At 35.3% G+C, this 14,356-nt stretch overlaps 1 protein-coding gene across 2 annotated transcripts in view; it reads left to right on the top strand.

The window, feature by feature from the left end:
* PIBF1 (progesterone immunomodulatory binding factor 1) overlaps window positions 1-13,981 on the top strand; it is a 164,481-nt gene extending 150,500 nt beyond the window's left edge. For both annotated transcript variants that reach the window (XM_090130912.1, XM_090130908.1), the window contains 2 exons: window positions 11,260-11,439; window positions 13,649-13,981. In XM_090130912.1, coding sequence (XP_089987038.1) covers window positions 11,260-11,439; window positions 13,649-13,705 — 237 coding nt within the window. In that variant the 3' untranslated portion in view covers window positions 13,706-13,981. The remainder of the gene's footprint in view (window positions 1-11,259; window positions 11,440-13,648) is intronic.
* Window positions 13,982-14,356: the final 375 nt, after the last annotated feature.

The following is a 14,356-nucleotide window of genomic DNA, read 5'->3' as shown; positions in this document are numbered from 1 at the left end:
AGTCTCAGGGCCACAAAGATGGTGAAGGGCCTGGAGCATCTCCCCTATGAAGAAAGGCTAAGTGATCTGGGTCTGTTCAGCCTTGAGAAAAGAAGTGACTTGATCCAGGTCTATAAATATCTAAGGTGTGGGGGGCAAAGTGGCGAGGCCAGACTCTTTTCAGCAGTGTGTGGAGACAGGACAAGGGGAAATGGCCGAAAACTGAAGCATAGGAAGTTCTGCACAAATGTGCGCAAGAACTTCTTTACGGTGAGGGTGACGGAGCACTGGAACAGGCTGCCCAGGGAGGTTGTGGAGTCTCCTTCTCTGGAGATATTCAAGACCCGCCTGGACGCCTACCTGTGCGACCTGGTGTAGGGAACCTGCTTTGGCAGGGGGGTTGGACTCGATGATCTCTGGAGGTCCCTTCCAACCCCTACAATTCTGTGATTCTGTGCTGGTACATGCCATCTTATACCAGTATCTTGCACAAAACCCTATCACTTCTCCATAGTTATCCCATTATTTTACCCATAAAAGTAAAAGAAAAGATGCATGTTTTTTTTCTTTTCCTTTTTAGAGGAGAAGTAAAATGTCTGTGCTTTACCTTACTTTGATCAGTTAGTCTTAAATTCTCATATTTGTCTTTCTTCCTTTCATATTCTCCTTAAGGAGCGTCCCTCACTGCTAAATTGGCTACTTGCACCATTTCATTCCATTTCAGCAATGACCTTGAGGATTCCAGATGAGTTTTCATCACTTCGTTATTAGTAATGCTTTAAAGAAAGGCTAAGACTATCCTCAGCTATAATTAAGTTATGTTGAAGAAGGCTGACTAGAAGTAACATGGGACAGGAGGCCAATGCGTTGTTTGTAGGAACCTGGAGAGTAGCAACAGCTGCCATCTGCAAAAAGAGAGGTAGAGTGAAGTTCAGAGGCTCACAAAAGGCTTTGGAGTCATAAGGGGGAGGGCAGTACGTGTTTAATTGGGGATGGAAACTTACTGGATGAAAGGAGAAAACTTCTTTGTAGGCAAGAGGGAAAGGAAGGGCTATCTGCAGGGGTTTGGGAGATACTACTGAAAATAAGTGATTGGTAACAGGTGCCTTCAAACAATCTCTAGCTCTGCTTTTTCCCTCTCTTTTTTGTTTAAAAGATTGCACAGGATAATGTCAAAATTATTTGTGTTTCAAAAGTGAATGACTTCCTGCTCATCTATGTGCTGCAACTTGTTTTATATAAAAAAAAAAATGCTGATGTACAATGCTTAGCTCTCTTTTTAAATGTTAAGCCACAGAGTAATTATCATTTTTCTTATGCTACGTTTGTGTTCCAGGATTCTAGTTTCTATTAATGTTCTGCGTGTTTTCTAAGTAGATTACAGGGCCATTTCTGCATCACAAGTAAGCCCTGGAGCAATTCTCAGCTTAAAACTTGGAGAAACAAAGTGACATTTACAGTACTAAATGAATGTAGAGAAGTTTCTAGCTCATATTGTACAAAGAAAAAAAAAATGCTCCTCAGCAGTATTCCTCATTTTTGTTATCTATTTTGTTGTTGTTAAACTTTAATAAAACTTGAATTCCAGATATTGAATTTAGGAGAGATTTAACAGTTGGGTACAATAGACCTTTTGTTGGAACTGTATTATTTAGAATATCTTACTAGCTTTTGTAGATATTCTTTAAAGAATTATCTTTACATTTGCAGTTGTATACAGTAAGGATTTGTATACTAACTAGTGTTTACTAATCAGCACTTCATTATTTTTTTAGAACCTTAGGAATAATGATAGTAACACAGTGTTCAATAATGTCAGTTAATGTTAAGTCCAATAGTAACACAGTGTTCAATAATGTCAGTTAATGTTAAGTCCAATTTAAATGCATTTTTACTCTCAGTAATAGAAAGTTTCTTAAATAAAATGCAATTAGTGGATTACGAGGTAGAATTGGCATGTCTGTTTTAAATGATATATTTTTGAGAGAGCCAGTATCACTTAGTGATAGACATTTAAACAAGAAAGTGTTAGCAAAAGGGTTTTCTGAACATTTGTTTCTTTATATTCCTTTTTCCAGCGTTGGTTATGGATGTTCCAGACACGTTCTGCAGTTTATCTAGCTTTTTTTTTTTTTTTTTTTTTTTTTTTTTTGGTCACTTTATGGTAGCATTTGAATGCTACCAAATGGAAATTGAATTTTAGTACTTTGTAAGAAGTACCAAAGACAAGGAAAATCAAACCATAGTAGTATGCTTATCCTCTTGGAAAATACAGGAAATTCTTCATAATAGCATGTGCTAATAGGGCTGTTTTAGCATACTAGCATTTTTTAGCATCTTTTTATGTGGAACTTACCCTTTACTAAACTTGAATTTGACTACATGTCACAATAACTCAGATTAAAAAATAGTTGGGAGCTTAGTCTTCATCATAATTGTAAATATATTTTTTACATTTAGTAGAAAAAGTGGAAAAAAGTTTTCAAAATTTAACGTGCAAATTCTGAATCATGAGACAAATTATTTTGTATTTTTCATATGAAATTAGATTTAACTGTTGAGAACATGCAACTGAAATAGGCAGAAGGATAGAATTTGTTCTCTGTGGTGACTGTGCCATTTTATTGTTGCTACTGTTCTAATGCATTTACTTTATACATTTAGAAGTAGTCTGTAGATCTATCACAGATCTATAAGTTCATTTTAAGGTTTTTTATGCATTTGGATATAGAGAACTCCCAAATTAAGTGTAGTGCAGAGAAGCTATCATCATCCTGCATATGGTCTGGCATCTTTCCATCACCCAGTTATCAGGTTCATTTGTTTGATGAGAACATTTCATAGTGTCTTCCAGTTTCCAGCTTTACAGTTTGTATCCATGTGCCTAATATGACCATATGTTCAGATCTCACATAAGAATTCTTGCTGACTTTCAATATTTCCATACAGAAGCATCAGAGGATGCAACTTTGTCAAACATTAGTGATACTTTCTTATATTTCATAGATAGTTATTAAAATCTTCTTTGAGATCTGACATGAATGTAGATTCTATTCCTGATACCTGAAGTGTTCCACTGTTGAAGCTGAATTTGCATTGTTCATGCCAATGCATCCTGTCCATCTGCAATCAGAGATAGACTGTAGGACTTACCATTTGCTTCATTTTGCTCTCTGATACATAAAATGGAGCTTCTCTAATGCCTTTCTCCTATTTCATACTTTTCACCATTAATCTCTAACACAAATAATTCTGTGCTAGCAGAATTGTGGTTTATCCACTTTCTGAATTCCACTTGGAATTCTTTCCAGGTTTTAAGTAAGGACAATTTTTTTAGTGTAAAAGTAAAGCCAATGAAGAAGAGTTCTAAAGCAGTTCCTAATGTGAATTGTCAGTATTCTGAAGAGGAGACATTCTAGATACTACTTTTGCTGGAGAATCTAATTCCTGGATAGTGACACATAAATGACTCCTTTATCTGGGCACACTCCGGAATTAAGAGTACCAGGCTGAGGCTTTGTCTTCACAAAGTGCCGTATGCAAGCCATAGCAAATGTAGATAGGTGGAACTAGGGTTATATTTCAGTCTTGAAGTCTATTCTTCAGAAATAAGTCAGTGACTGGATATTCTGTGCCAGCAATCAGGACTAGAAGACTCTGTTTATCTCCATTTTAACAGGTCTCTGGTGATATTAAAGATTATTATCAGTGTAAAGATAATCTGAGATGTTTTTGTGAAGTCAGATAACACAGTAGAAGAGTTGGATCTTGCCTTTCTGATTTGCAGTCAGAAAAGAAAAACAAGCACTATTATGGTGTGATTTACCATATCCTCATCTAAATGAAGTGTTAATTATGAATCTCACCAACAGGTACAGAGAGGAGTCAAACAAGTTAGTTTGCCTTGGTATAAATGTTATTACGGAAGTTGCCTGAAGTTCAGTGTGAGGAAGTCCACCTAACAATCTGGTCACGTGATTCAAAGCAGAATTATAACCAGAATTCTCAGAGAAATCCCTCTCCATCTTGGCATCAACTGTTGGATGATACAACTTTGCTTTTAACACAGAACTTACTTCCACAGAAAGTCACAGTAAAAATTTAAGAAGAATCTGAGTAAGGAAAAGCATAGACTTCATACAGGACAATATCCTTAGTATTTTATTCACCTTATATGACCATCAAATTGTCCCACTGAGCGCTCTGAGACAGACAGCTGTGAAGCCAGTTTGTTCCAAACCACCCTGCCCTGCCCATTTCCAGATTTAGATCACTTTCTCTCAAGAGAAATTATTTTTCTCAGGCCTCCCAAGAACATTTGGAATCTGAACGTGAGCTTTTAATTCTTGGGGAACTGAGAAATCTATTCAGAAATGCACTTTTTACAAACCACTGACAAACAGACTTAGTATTCTTAAGTGCTGCTTTACATTTCTCAAATCAGTAATCTTTAACATATCCATAACCTCATTTTCTGAACTCTGCTTTTCCCTGTAACTTCTTGTTTGAAGACTACAATAGATGCCTAAGCTGGAGAGTGGCTGCATATGAAGAAAGATTGCATTGATTTAACACAAACATATTTTTCATCCCATCACAGCTGTCATCCCTCACTTGCATGTTCTATTATAGTTGGTTTTGTTGTTGTTATTTTAAAGATCAAAGTATAGCCAGTATAGTCAGCAGGCTGCTGAACTCAAGCCTACTATTTGGCTCCTGCATTGAGAAGAGTCCAGTCACCGATTCAAGAGGTAATGTACTGAGACTGTTGTGAGGCAGTTTTTAATCTGGTCTTTTCCATGCAAGGAGGTCTGCACACTCTGCTGTTCTTGAACGTAAAGACACTGCTATAATCTCACAAGTTTCTCCAGGCTGGATATATATTTTTATTTTGAGTTATGTTTAGCCACATGGGAACCATATGGCAGTTGAAATGAGGAATACATGCTTTCCAAAGTTGCTGGTAAACATATATGCTTTACTCAAGTCTTAAAGATTGAGGAGGATGGGAGATGACACATCTAAAACCATTGTCTTAGTACTTGACTCACAAATTCTGAGAGATTTTAAGTTTTGATTAACATTTCTGAGAAAGGCAAACATCTGTTTTTGCCTTTCTTTCAGCTGATTTTTCTGTTTTTGTCAGTGAAATGGGTTTTCGTGTTTAAGGTTCATAGCATTTAGTGCCTCCTCTGTGTTTTGTTTCTTTTACTGGGAATTTATGCTGTTTTCTTCCTTGGGGACTCTAGTCAGTCAGCCAGAATCTGATACATTTTGTAGTACAAAAACCACATTGTTCAGCTTCCACAATAGAAGTTTTCTAATTCAAAATGGAGTTCTAATCCGAGCTGAAGTTTGTAATCATAAATTCTGTGTAAAACTAAAAGTAGAAGATGGTTTGTCATGGTAAAGGTTCAGGTAACTGTTGGTGCTGTTGTTAGGGTCACTTTTGCTTTAGAAGATATTTCTCTGAATGCTGTAATCATGGGCTTTACTATATGGGAAGGGAGACTGATGGATCTGGCACCCACTGGCTGATTCTGTGATGGAGTTAATGCAATTCTAAAACTTTTTTTACTACCAGGATTAGTTAACTTTAGTCCAGAAAGTTACCTGTCTCTCCCTATTGAATATTTTCAACCATTCAATTTGGTCTGTGTGAAGTTTCTTTTCAAGGTTATTGTATGGAGTGTTTGGAGGTGGAAGACATGGCTGCATAACATGAGAACTGATATTTATGTAATTGATTCCTGTAAGTCAGTTGCTTTTTCTTAACACTGTTATTTTGCATCTGCTTCCAGAGCATGGTATCTAAATTTACTTTAAGTGCTTATATAAATCCATTTTATATGTTTAATTTATTATAATTATACACATATATAACATTAAGGGCCTTTATGATCTGTTGAATGCACTGAGAAGATTCTTTCTTTTTTTGATTATCATTACATGAAAGAGTAAGAAGAAAAATCCTCTCACTTTTTGACAATCCTCTGAAAAAAAATGGAATTACTGTTTGATAAGTACTTATTGTGCCCAACGTAGACAATTTTTTTTACTCACTTCTTCAATTATTTACTTAAGAAAACAGCATTCCTTATGTCTCAGTAATTTTCAGTATCAGAAGATTCCTTTTATTGTTTAAGATTATATAATTAAGATATGTTTATAACATTCAACATTATCTTTCTGTAGTACTCAGTTGGGAAATGTAAGGAACTTTTCTGGTACAAATATGTTTGAGCATGTATCAAGGACAATAAAAGCAACATTAATAGAGCTGTTTAGAGGATTCATAATTATAAATGCATTTATATTTTAAACTGCTGCCTTTTTATTTTTCTGTTTGTTCATCTCCATCTTCTAATTACACTGCTGGTTGATTTAGTTGAAACAATCCATTTTTATCCCAAACTGATCGTCAGTCTCCATTCCTATAATTTCGAGTTCAGTTATCCTTATAAACAGGCAAAAAAAAAAAATTTAAATAAAATATAATTTCCTTTCACCTGCGTTAAGATCAAACATTATTATTGGAGTCTCAAATTCTACTGAAATAGGGGTATGCTGACAGCATCTAACTATTTTGCCTTTTCTCCTTTACCTTTTAAAAATGATTGACACTTCCTTGGTTTTGTTTCTTTTAACACTGTTTAAAAGGTTGGTGGTTTTGATATGATATAACACTTTTACAAACTGTAAGAGTTTCACAACAATAGCACTGATAGCATTCAACTTAATAATTAACAAGGTATGATTAGAAAAAAATTCCCAAACAGAATATACTTTAATTGAAGAACAACAAGGAAAATGTTGGTGCCTATCCTTTGTCTATAACTAAATAAATCCTTTCTTAATTAAAAAAAAAAGCAAAAAAGAAAAAGCAAAAAAAAAAAAAAAACCAACCTATTATTTGTGTATTGGCACACAAAATTCCTTTTGCAAGTTTTAGTTAAAGTTCTTGAACACAACATTGCAAAGAATAAATGGAAATGCACAGATGGTGTGTTATTCTCACAACACAATATATTTTACCTTGGCTCGGTTCCCCCCTTTGTCCCTCCCCTTGTTCTCAGTCTATTTATTCTAATCACTTATTTTGAATTACAGTTATGTATTGGTCAGATACAGCAAAAGTTTCAAATATTATTTTGTAGTTCAAATTATCTTTGTTAAATGTGCATAATCAAGCGGAATATAGGATGTTAGATGTTATAATTGTACACTGGCTATTTAGGATGAAAAATGTTTTGGGTGAAGCAGAAGGATAAGAAAAGTGAAGAAAGTGAGGTGAGAAATGCATTCAGCTTATGACACCTTAATGTAGGTATTTACAGGAGGTGTCTATGGTGAGCATTCTTTCCTTTGCTTCATAGTGGCTTCATCGCTAGCAACCTAGTCAATATGTTAGTGTTGTTGCAACACGATTCAGCTGTCATGCCAATAGGTGTCTACTTCTGAATGGGTTGACTCACTTTCCAAGCTACATCATCTGTAATGGAAAATCAGATTCCTACTTCATGTGTAGGTACTTAAGTTTAGACATGTAAATTTATAAGCTTGAGCTAAATCCCATGTGTCAAACAGGTCACTGCTTTGTGTTTTTGGCATTTGTGTTGGTAGCCAGAGCAGGTTAGAATCCTTAAACAAGAATTCATTAGATTTCTGTGGACAGACTTTCAAAATATTTAATAGTACAGTCTGGGGCTGATAATTATTTGTGTGGGTGACACTCATTGTGTGTAAGTAGTGTTTTTGTGCCAGTTGCATTCTTAATTTTTTTTTCCTTGTTTCATCTTAACCCACCTTTTTGTGCTAATTACATCGTTTTCCATCTATCTGTGCTGCCACACATCCCCACATACTATTCCTGAGGTGAAGAGTGGATGCAAGTGAGACAAAAGCTGTGCAGCCAGGTACAGAGAGGAGCTCAGTGAATCCATTCCCAGCTTCCAGTACTCACACTACTCCCAAGACGGGCCGTATGGTCCTCAAAGGCCAAAGTCCTCAGACAGTGACACTCCATAAGCTCTATAGCACTGCTTTCTTAATAACTGCAGAAGCCAGCAGCAAGGGGCAGGTATCTCTACAGAGGGCTTGGGACATACAGGGCTTAAGTGACATAGTTTCTCCAGTGCATGGAAGAACCAAAGTGAATAACATAGACAAAAGGATTTGCATTGATTCACAGAATTGTAGGGGCTGGAACAGACCTCCAGAGATCATCAAGTCCAACCCTCCTGCCAAAGCAGACTCCCAACAGCAGGTTGCACATGTAGGCGTCCAGGCAGATCTTGAATGCCTCCAGAGAAGGAGACTCTACAGCATCTCTGAGCAGCCTGTTCCAGTGCTCCATCACCCTTACCATGAAGAAGTTCTTACACACATTGTACGGAACTTTCTATGCTTCAGTTTGTGACCATTTCCCCTTGTCCTATTGCCATGCATCACTTAAAAGAGTCTGGCCTGGTCTCTTTGCCTCCCACACCATAGATATTTATACACACTGATCAGATCCCACAGGATTGATATGACGTAAAAACAGGGACTTGATATGGTAGAATTGTATAAGAATTGTAGCCATCCAATTCTCCTCACATCTTCCCATACTCAGCTTATGCTGAAACTAATGCATGTTGTTGTACACAAAAGATTGTTCCTGTCCACTCTGAACCTTATACCTGCTCTCCTGCACCTTTTATTTTTTTTCCCCAAGACTCTTCACAGTGGAATATGTTTGCAGATTTCTGCTATGCACAATGTCCTGAGCTTCTTTTGCCTTACTATCTTTCTAGACCAACTTACCAGCTTTTAGGTTTAGAAAATAGTTGGATCATGGTAGCTTGCTGACAGTGCCAGGTATTGCTACTGACTCTGTTTAGAATTCAAAAGCAAAACTAGGAATTAACTTAATGTTAGGGAGCAGAGAAATCTTTAGAAATCATAGAATGGCTTGGGTTGAAAGGGACCTCAAGGATCATCAACTTCCAACCCCCTGCCCACAGGCAGGGTTGCCAGCTGCTAAATCAGGTACTAGATCAGGCTGCCCTGGGCCCCATCCAACCTGGCCTTGAAAACCTACTGCAGTTCAAGACAGAAATGTTTTCAGTATTTCCTGGGTAGAAAACTACAAACCTCTGGTAAATATGTGAAATTTCATGTTAAGCAGTATACATACTAGTGATTCTGTTGGATTCAGTGTTTCCTGTAGTACTTCGGCACATCTATTAAGATTTTTTTCTCACAAAATGTGATTTTAGATCAAATATTAAGGCTTCCTTCTTGTATTAAACTTTGTTGCGATGCCAAATTGATTTATATATTGTGGACTAATTTGCCATCCCAACTCTCCGTTATTCCCTCCCATATTTTCATATTTGAGAATTCCCCTATCACAGTGGAAGCTCATATCAGAGTTGACTACAGAGTCTATTCCACGTCTGAAAACAGGCAGGGCTGTCAAGTAAAGGACAGACTCTGCGAGCAGAGAAGACCTTAGAATGCTGAGAGGATCTTGACATGAGAGAATTTGACCTTACGTGTCCATGTTTCAATTCTGTTTCTGAAATAAATCTACTTGACAGTTTGGGATTTTTGCCTTGATCAAATGTGCAGCTATTTGGTCTACAGAATAGCCAAGTTTAACTATAGGAACAGCACTTGTTAATGTCAAAACATTGTTTATGTACCATTTAATCTCCTGTGATGGTGTACGTATTTGCTATATACTTGCTTGAGTTATTTTCATCAAGAAATTCTGTCTATGTGTCACTTTGGCAACATCTTTGCAGAGTTTACAACTTTGAAAAACGTGTTGGCATCAACTATGCAGTCCTTTTAAACAGCTGTTCTGCAGTCATGCTGTTTTAACATGCCACTACACATGGCTGAATTATGCAAATAGTTAATATTAAATGACTGAGATACAAGAACAATTTGTACACTCAATAAAGCTGGTCTGTGGAGTGTAACACCCATTCATGTAACTGAATGAGTCTGGGGCAGTTTAAAGATGTGATTCTTTTGACTTCGGGTACAAGTACTTGTATTAAGGCAGAAACGGACAGAGAGAAGCTATATGGCAAGAATGTTTTGTAAGGCTTTTCTTTTGACTACTTATTAATAATGCAGTGAAAACAGAATGTGCATCAATATACTTTTCTGGCAATTACTAAGAAATAGGTAAGGCACAGCAAATGTTTGTCATTCATCTATAAATATTAATTACTCTGCTTTGATTGAGAGATAAGATATGATGCTAATTATAATGCTGATATTTTAGTAGTGTTGATTGAAAACAGCAGCACTGTAAGAAAGCTAAAACATAGAGTTTAAAAAGATACAAAATTGTCTTACACTTTGAATGATGTTTCTACTGACTTTGCTAACCTAACTGCAGTAACGAAGCACGAATTATGTACAATGTAGAACGACAGATAAAACATTCTAAATTCTGTAATTTAATTACCTACTAGATGTAAGGGGACAGAACTTTAGGCACTAGGAGATGCATGACAACAAAAGAAGGAAGCCATTTAAAGTCACAAAGTACCATTAGTTTTCCTTTCTCACTTTACAGTAACTTTTGAATAATTGATTTTTTTTTCAGCTAAATAGTAAGAAAAAGTGTTTTTTGGTTGTTTTTTAATCAGATTGTTTACCAAACAAATTCTTAGAATACCAAAAAAAAGAAAAAAAGAAAAAAAAAACTGAGTATTTCCTCATGCTTTTGCTTTTTATTTTCCATGTTGGAATTTTTTATGTTTCATGAAATTTCTTTTCCACTTGATGCCATTTTTACTCTAAGTCTTCGTAAGGTATTGCATTGACTTTTCTATCAGAATATAAAGACATACATACATTTTTAGTAGTAAGACTTCTGTGCAAGACACAATGCTTGAAAGTACAATTTATCACATACAAATTATGTTGGTAAACTCCCTCTGCCTGACAAAACAAACTCAAAATATTTTTTTTAATTAAATGGAAGCTTAACTTAAAAGTGACAGTGGCTTCCTTACTACACAACAAATGTTGTCTTTTACAGCATTTATTCAGTACAAAATTTGAGTTGTATAAATCGTATGTACATTTTTCACTTTCTTACTTTTATTAATATGCAATTAGTAATTTTGTTAACATTGGTAAGTATCTGGTGCTTGTTGTATTTTCTGATCCACTTACATTTTTCATTTGGAGAATAAAAATTCATTATTAACAAAATAGATTCAAGTGTAATTTTACTGCTTAACTGAGCATTGCCCTTTTATGGTTTTCCAGGAACTAGCCGTAATGAAACAGATTCTAATTAATCTACAGGATAAACACAAGGAACAAAATTTACTTCCATCTCAAATTAATGTAAAAAGTTTGACTACAGAAAACAAATTAAACCCTTCAGTAAAACTGCTGCCAGAATATGAAGAAGAAAATGTATTTAGACCTAAGCCAACATTATTTGTAAGTACTATACTAACAGTGAGTGCCGTAAACTTTTTTATTGTTTTCCTCACACTTTAAAAAGAAGAAAGGTAGTTCATACTTCAAGGAGGTACATACTTTATTCCACATAATATTTGCAACTTTGTATGGCTGTGGTTGATTCTGAAGAGACAAATTGCAGTTTATGATGTTATTTACATGTTTGGTAGTTCGTGCATGTGAAGTTCAAAGTAAACAAGATTTTTAAAAGAAAACCAATTATATTATTATCAGTTCACAAAACTGTAACGAGCAAAGAATAAGTATGCAATTTTAAGTCTACCCTGAGCATGAGATGACTGTGTAGAGATATACTGAGGAGCAGTAGCAAAGAAATAAATGTTTTTATGTGTATTTACACTGCTGCATATACATGCATACATACAGGCACATGCCCAAGATTTTTATAACTTCTGTTACTATGGATAACTGATACTACAAAACCTTGTTCTATTCCTTTAGAAAATAAATGCTTGAATTTAAATGCTTCAGTTCCCTACTGAATTTGGTGCTTCTGGTATTTGAAAGCTTCAGAAAAATGATGTAGAAGCTTCTGACTACAAGTGCACCTCAGCTGATAAATTTAAGAGAATTTTAATGCTGAGTCACAAAGCAAATGATAATTTGTATTTACAATGGTTGCAGCTGTATTCCTCTAGGGTAGGCTGGTTGAATCCACACAACCCTCTTTTTTTTCTTCTTCCCCAGGCCCAATATTTTGTTGCTTTGGTCCAAATATGTAACCATATATGGTTGTTTTTTGATATTTTTATTTTTGGTGGAATCTTCCTAAAATTGAAAGAGACTCAAATAATGTAAGATTGATATTGCAACACATCAGATAATGTTTTTATAATACACAATGTAGGGAATGATTACATCTCCTGAGCATGAGGGCATTTGGGGACAATTACTTAGTTTATTCTGTGGTTCATATTTTGCTTAGACAGTGTTATGAAGTAACACTGAAGTTAGAAGTAAACGGCATGCCATGTGTTGTCTCATCTGTAATCCTTTTGGAAGTGCTAAATCATATTGCCCAAACTTTTGTCTTTGATGCAGTGATCCAAAACAGAGACAAACTGTGAGCTAATGATTAGGTTGTGTAGATGATCCAGAGTTTCAGTGTATTATCTGTCCTGCCTTTCTTAGGGATATAGAAATGATGTGGCAATCTAGAAAAAGAAATGCTCTGACATGTTGAAATTGTTCGTCATCTAACTTTGGAGTAGGAAAATGCAAACGAGCTGATCGCAGGGTTTCCTATTAGATGGGGAAATAATTTAACAGTCCTGTTAAAGTCCTGACCATTTAGGCCAATTTAGAGAATTTTAATAGCTTGTACAAATAGAGCAAATTTATTTTTATAACTGAGAGCTTCAAAATGAGAGAAAATGAAGATTTAAACATGATGAGGATCCAAGGCCAGCTGAATTTGAAGACTGATTGGTTATTAAGTCTTGGAGAAAGAGAACAAATAGGGGGAAGAAAGCAAACTGTTTTAAACCCTAAACGAGTTTAGAGACAACAGACACAAGAAAAATTATTAGCAAAAGCAGGAGTTAATACTGAAACTTGAATGTAGAACAGTCCTTAACTTTGTTCCACCTTCACTTTTTTTTATTTCTTCATATAAACAACTTCTGAATTTGCTACAAGAATGTTCTATTCTATCTTGAATGTGCAGTAGCCCAAAGGATTATGAAGGCAAGAAGTTGCTCATTGATAATTCTCTACCAATAAAATTATTTTTGCACTGTCATTTAACTGCTGAATTCTTTTATTTTGGATTATAATTTTTGAGAGCTCTTATTTTGGATAAAGTGTTGGTCTTTGGCACACACAGAATCTCTTTCCTGAGTTCCATCCTCTTCTCTAATGGGAGCATTGGATGATGATATTTAGAATGAAATCTATTTGTGGTACACTTGACTCACGTTCAATATTTTAAAACAAATCATTTACCTTATCTGCTTTTTATAACCTAGAAATCAGCTGGTTTAAATACAGATATGTAGAAATAATAACCTTGAATACATAGTCTTACCTTTATTTTACTTTCTTTAAGCAGAAAAAAATGATTTAACACTATGAGCTATATAGGAAAGAAAGAGAATTCAGCATAAATTGCATGTTCTTATTCTGACTTTTGCTCTTTCTCACAACTAATTCATTCTTCATGTTACAGACAAATACACAGGCACCTGTATGGTACAAGAAACTGCAGAAGAAAACATCACCATAGCATTTTTCAGTAAATACTTGAGAAAATCCTTTAAGGAGATTTTCTTTGAAGAAAGATATTTTCACCATAATAACGCCTCTTTTCCCATAAAGGCAAACAACTCTTTTGTTTACAACTGTTGCTTTATATCTGTGATATTATCTTATGTTGTATAAAATAATTTTTAGATCTGCCGTGTGAATAAAATGTGTGGAAATAATGCATGCAATAAACTTACTAACATATATTTGAATTTTAAAAGATAAATAAACACCATCATACTGTATATATTTATAATCTGAGTTGTTAAACGGTGTCTTATTCATAGCGTTCAAATGAATGCATGCTTCAGCTCTCTATATTGTTTTTCTTGGACCTTGTGCTTCATGTCACATTCCTTGCAACTATTCTGGCTCACAGAAATTGAAAAAATATACATGAATTAGCATCAGACTGTAACCTACTTCCTGTGAGGGAAATCACATAATTGTAGGAGCTGATAGGGAGCTCTGGAGATCATCTAGTCTAACCCCCTGCTAAAGCAGGTTCCCTACATTATGTTATACAGGAAAGCGTCCAGGTGGATTTTGAATATCTCCATAGAGGGAGACTCCACAGCCTCTCTGGGCAGCCTCTTCTAGTGCTCTGTCATCCTCACAGAAAAGAAGTTTT

Source organism: Phasianus colchicus, chromosome 1 (genome assembly GCF_987193195.1).
Source record: "Phasianus colchicus chromosome 1, bPhaCol1.hap1.1, whole genome shotgun sequence".
In the NCBI taxonomy this organism is placed as follows: Eukaryota; Metazoa; Chordata; class Aves; order Galliformes; family Phasianidae; genus Phasianus; species Phasianus colchicus.
Note: the sequence above shows the minus strand (reverse complement) of the source record. Positions and strands in the feature narration are given on the sequence as shown.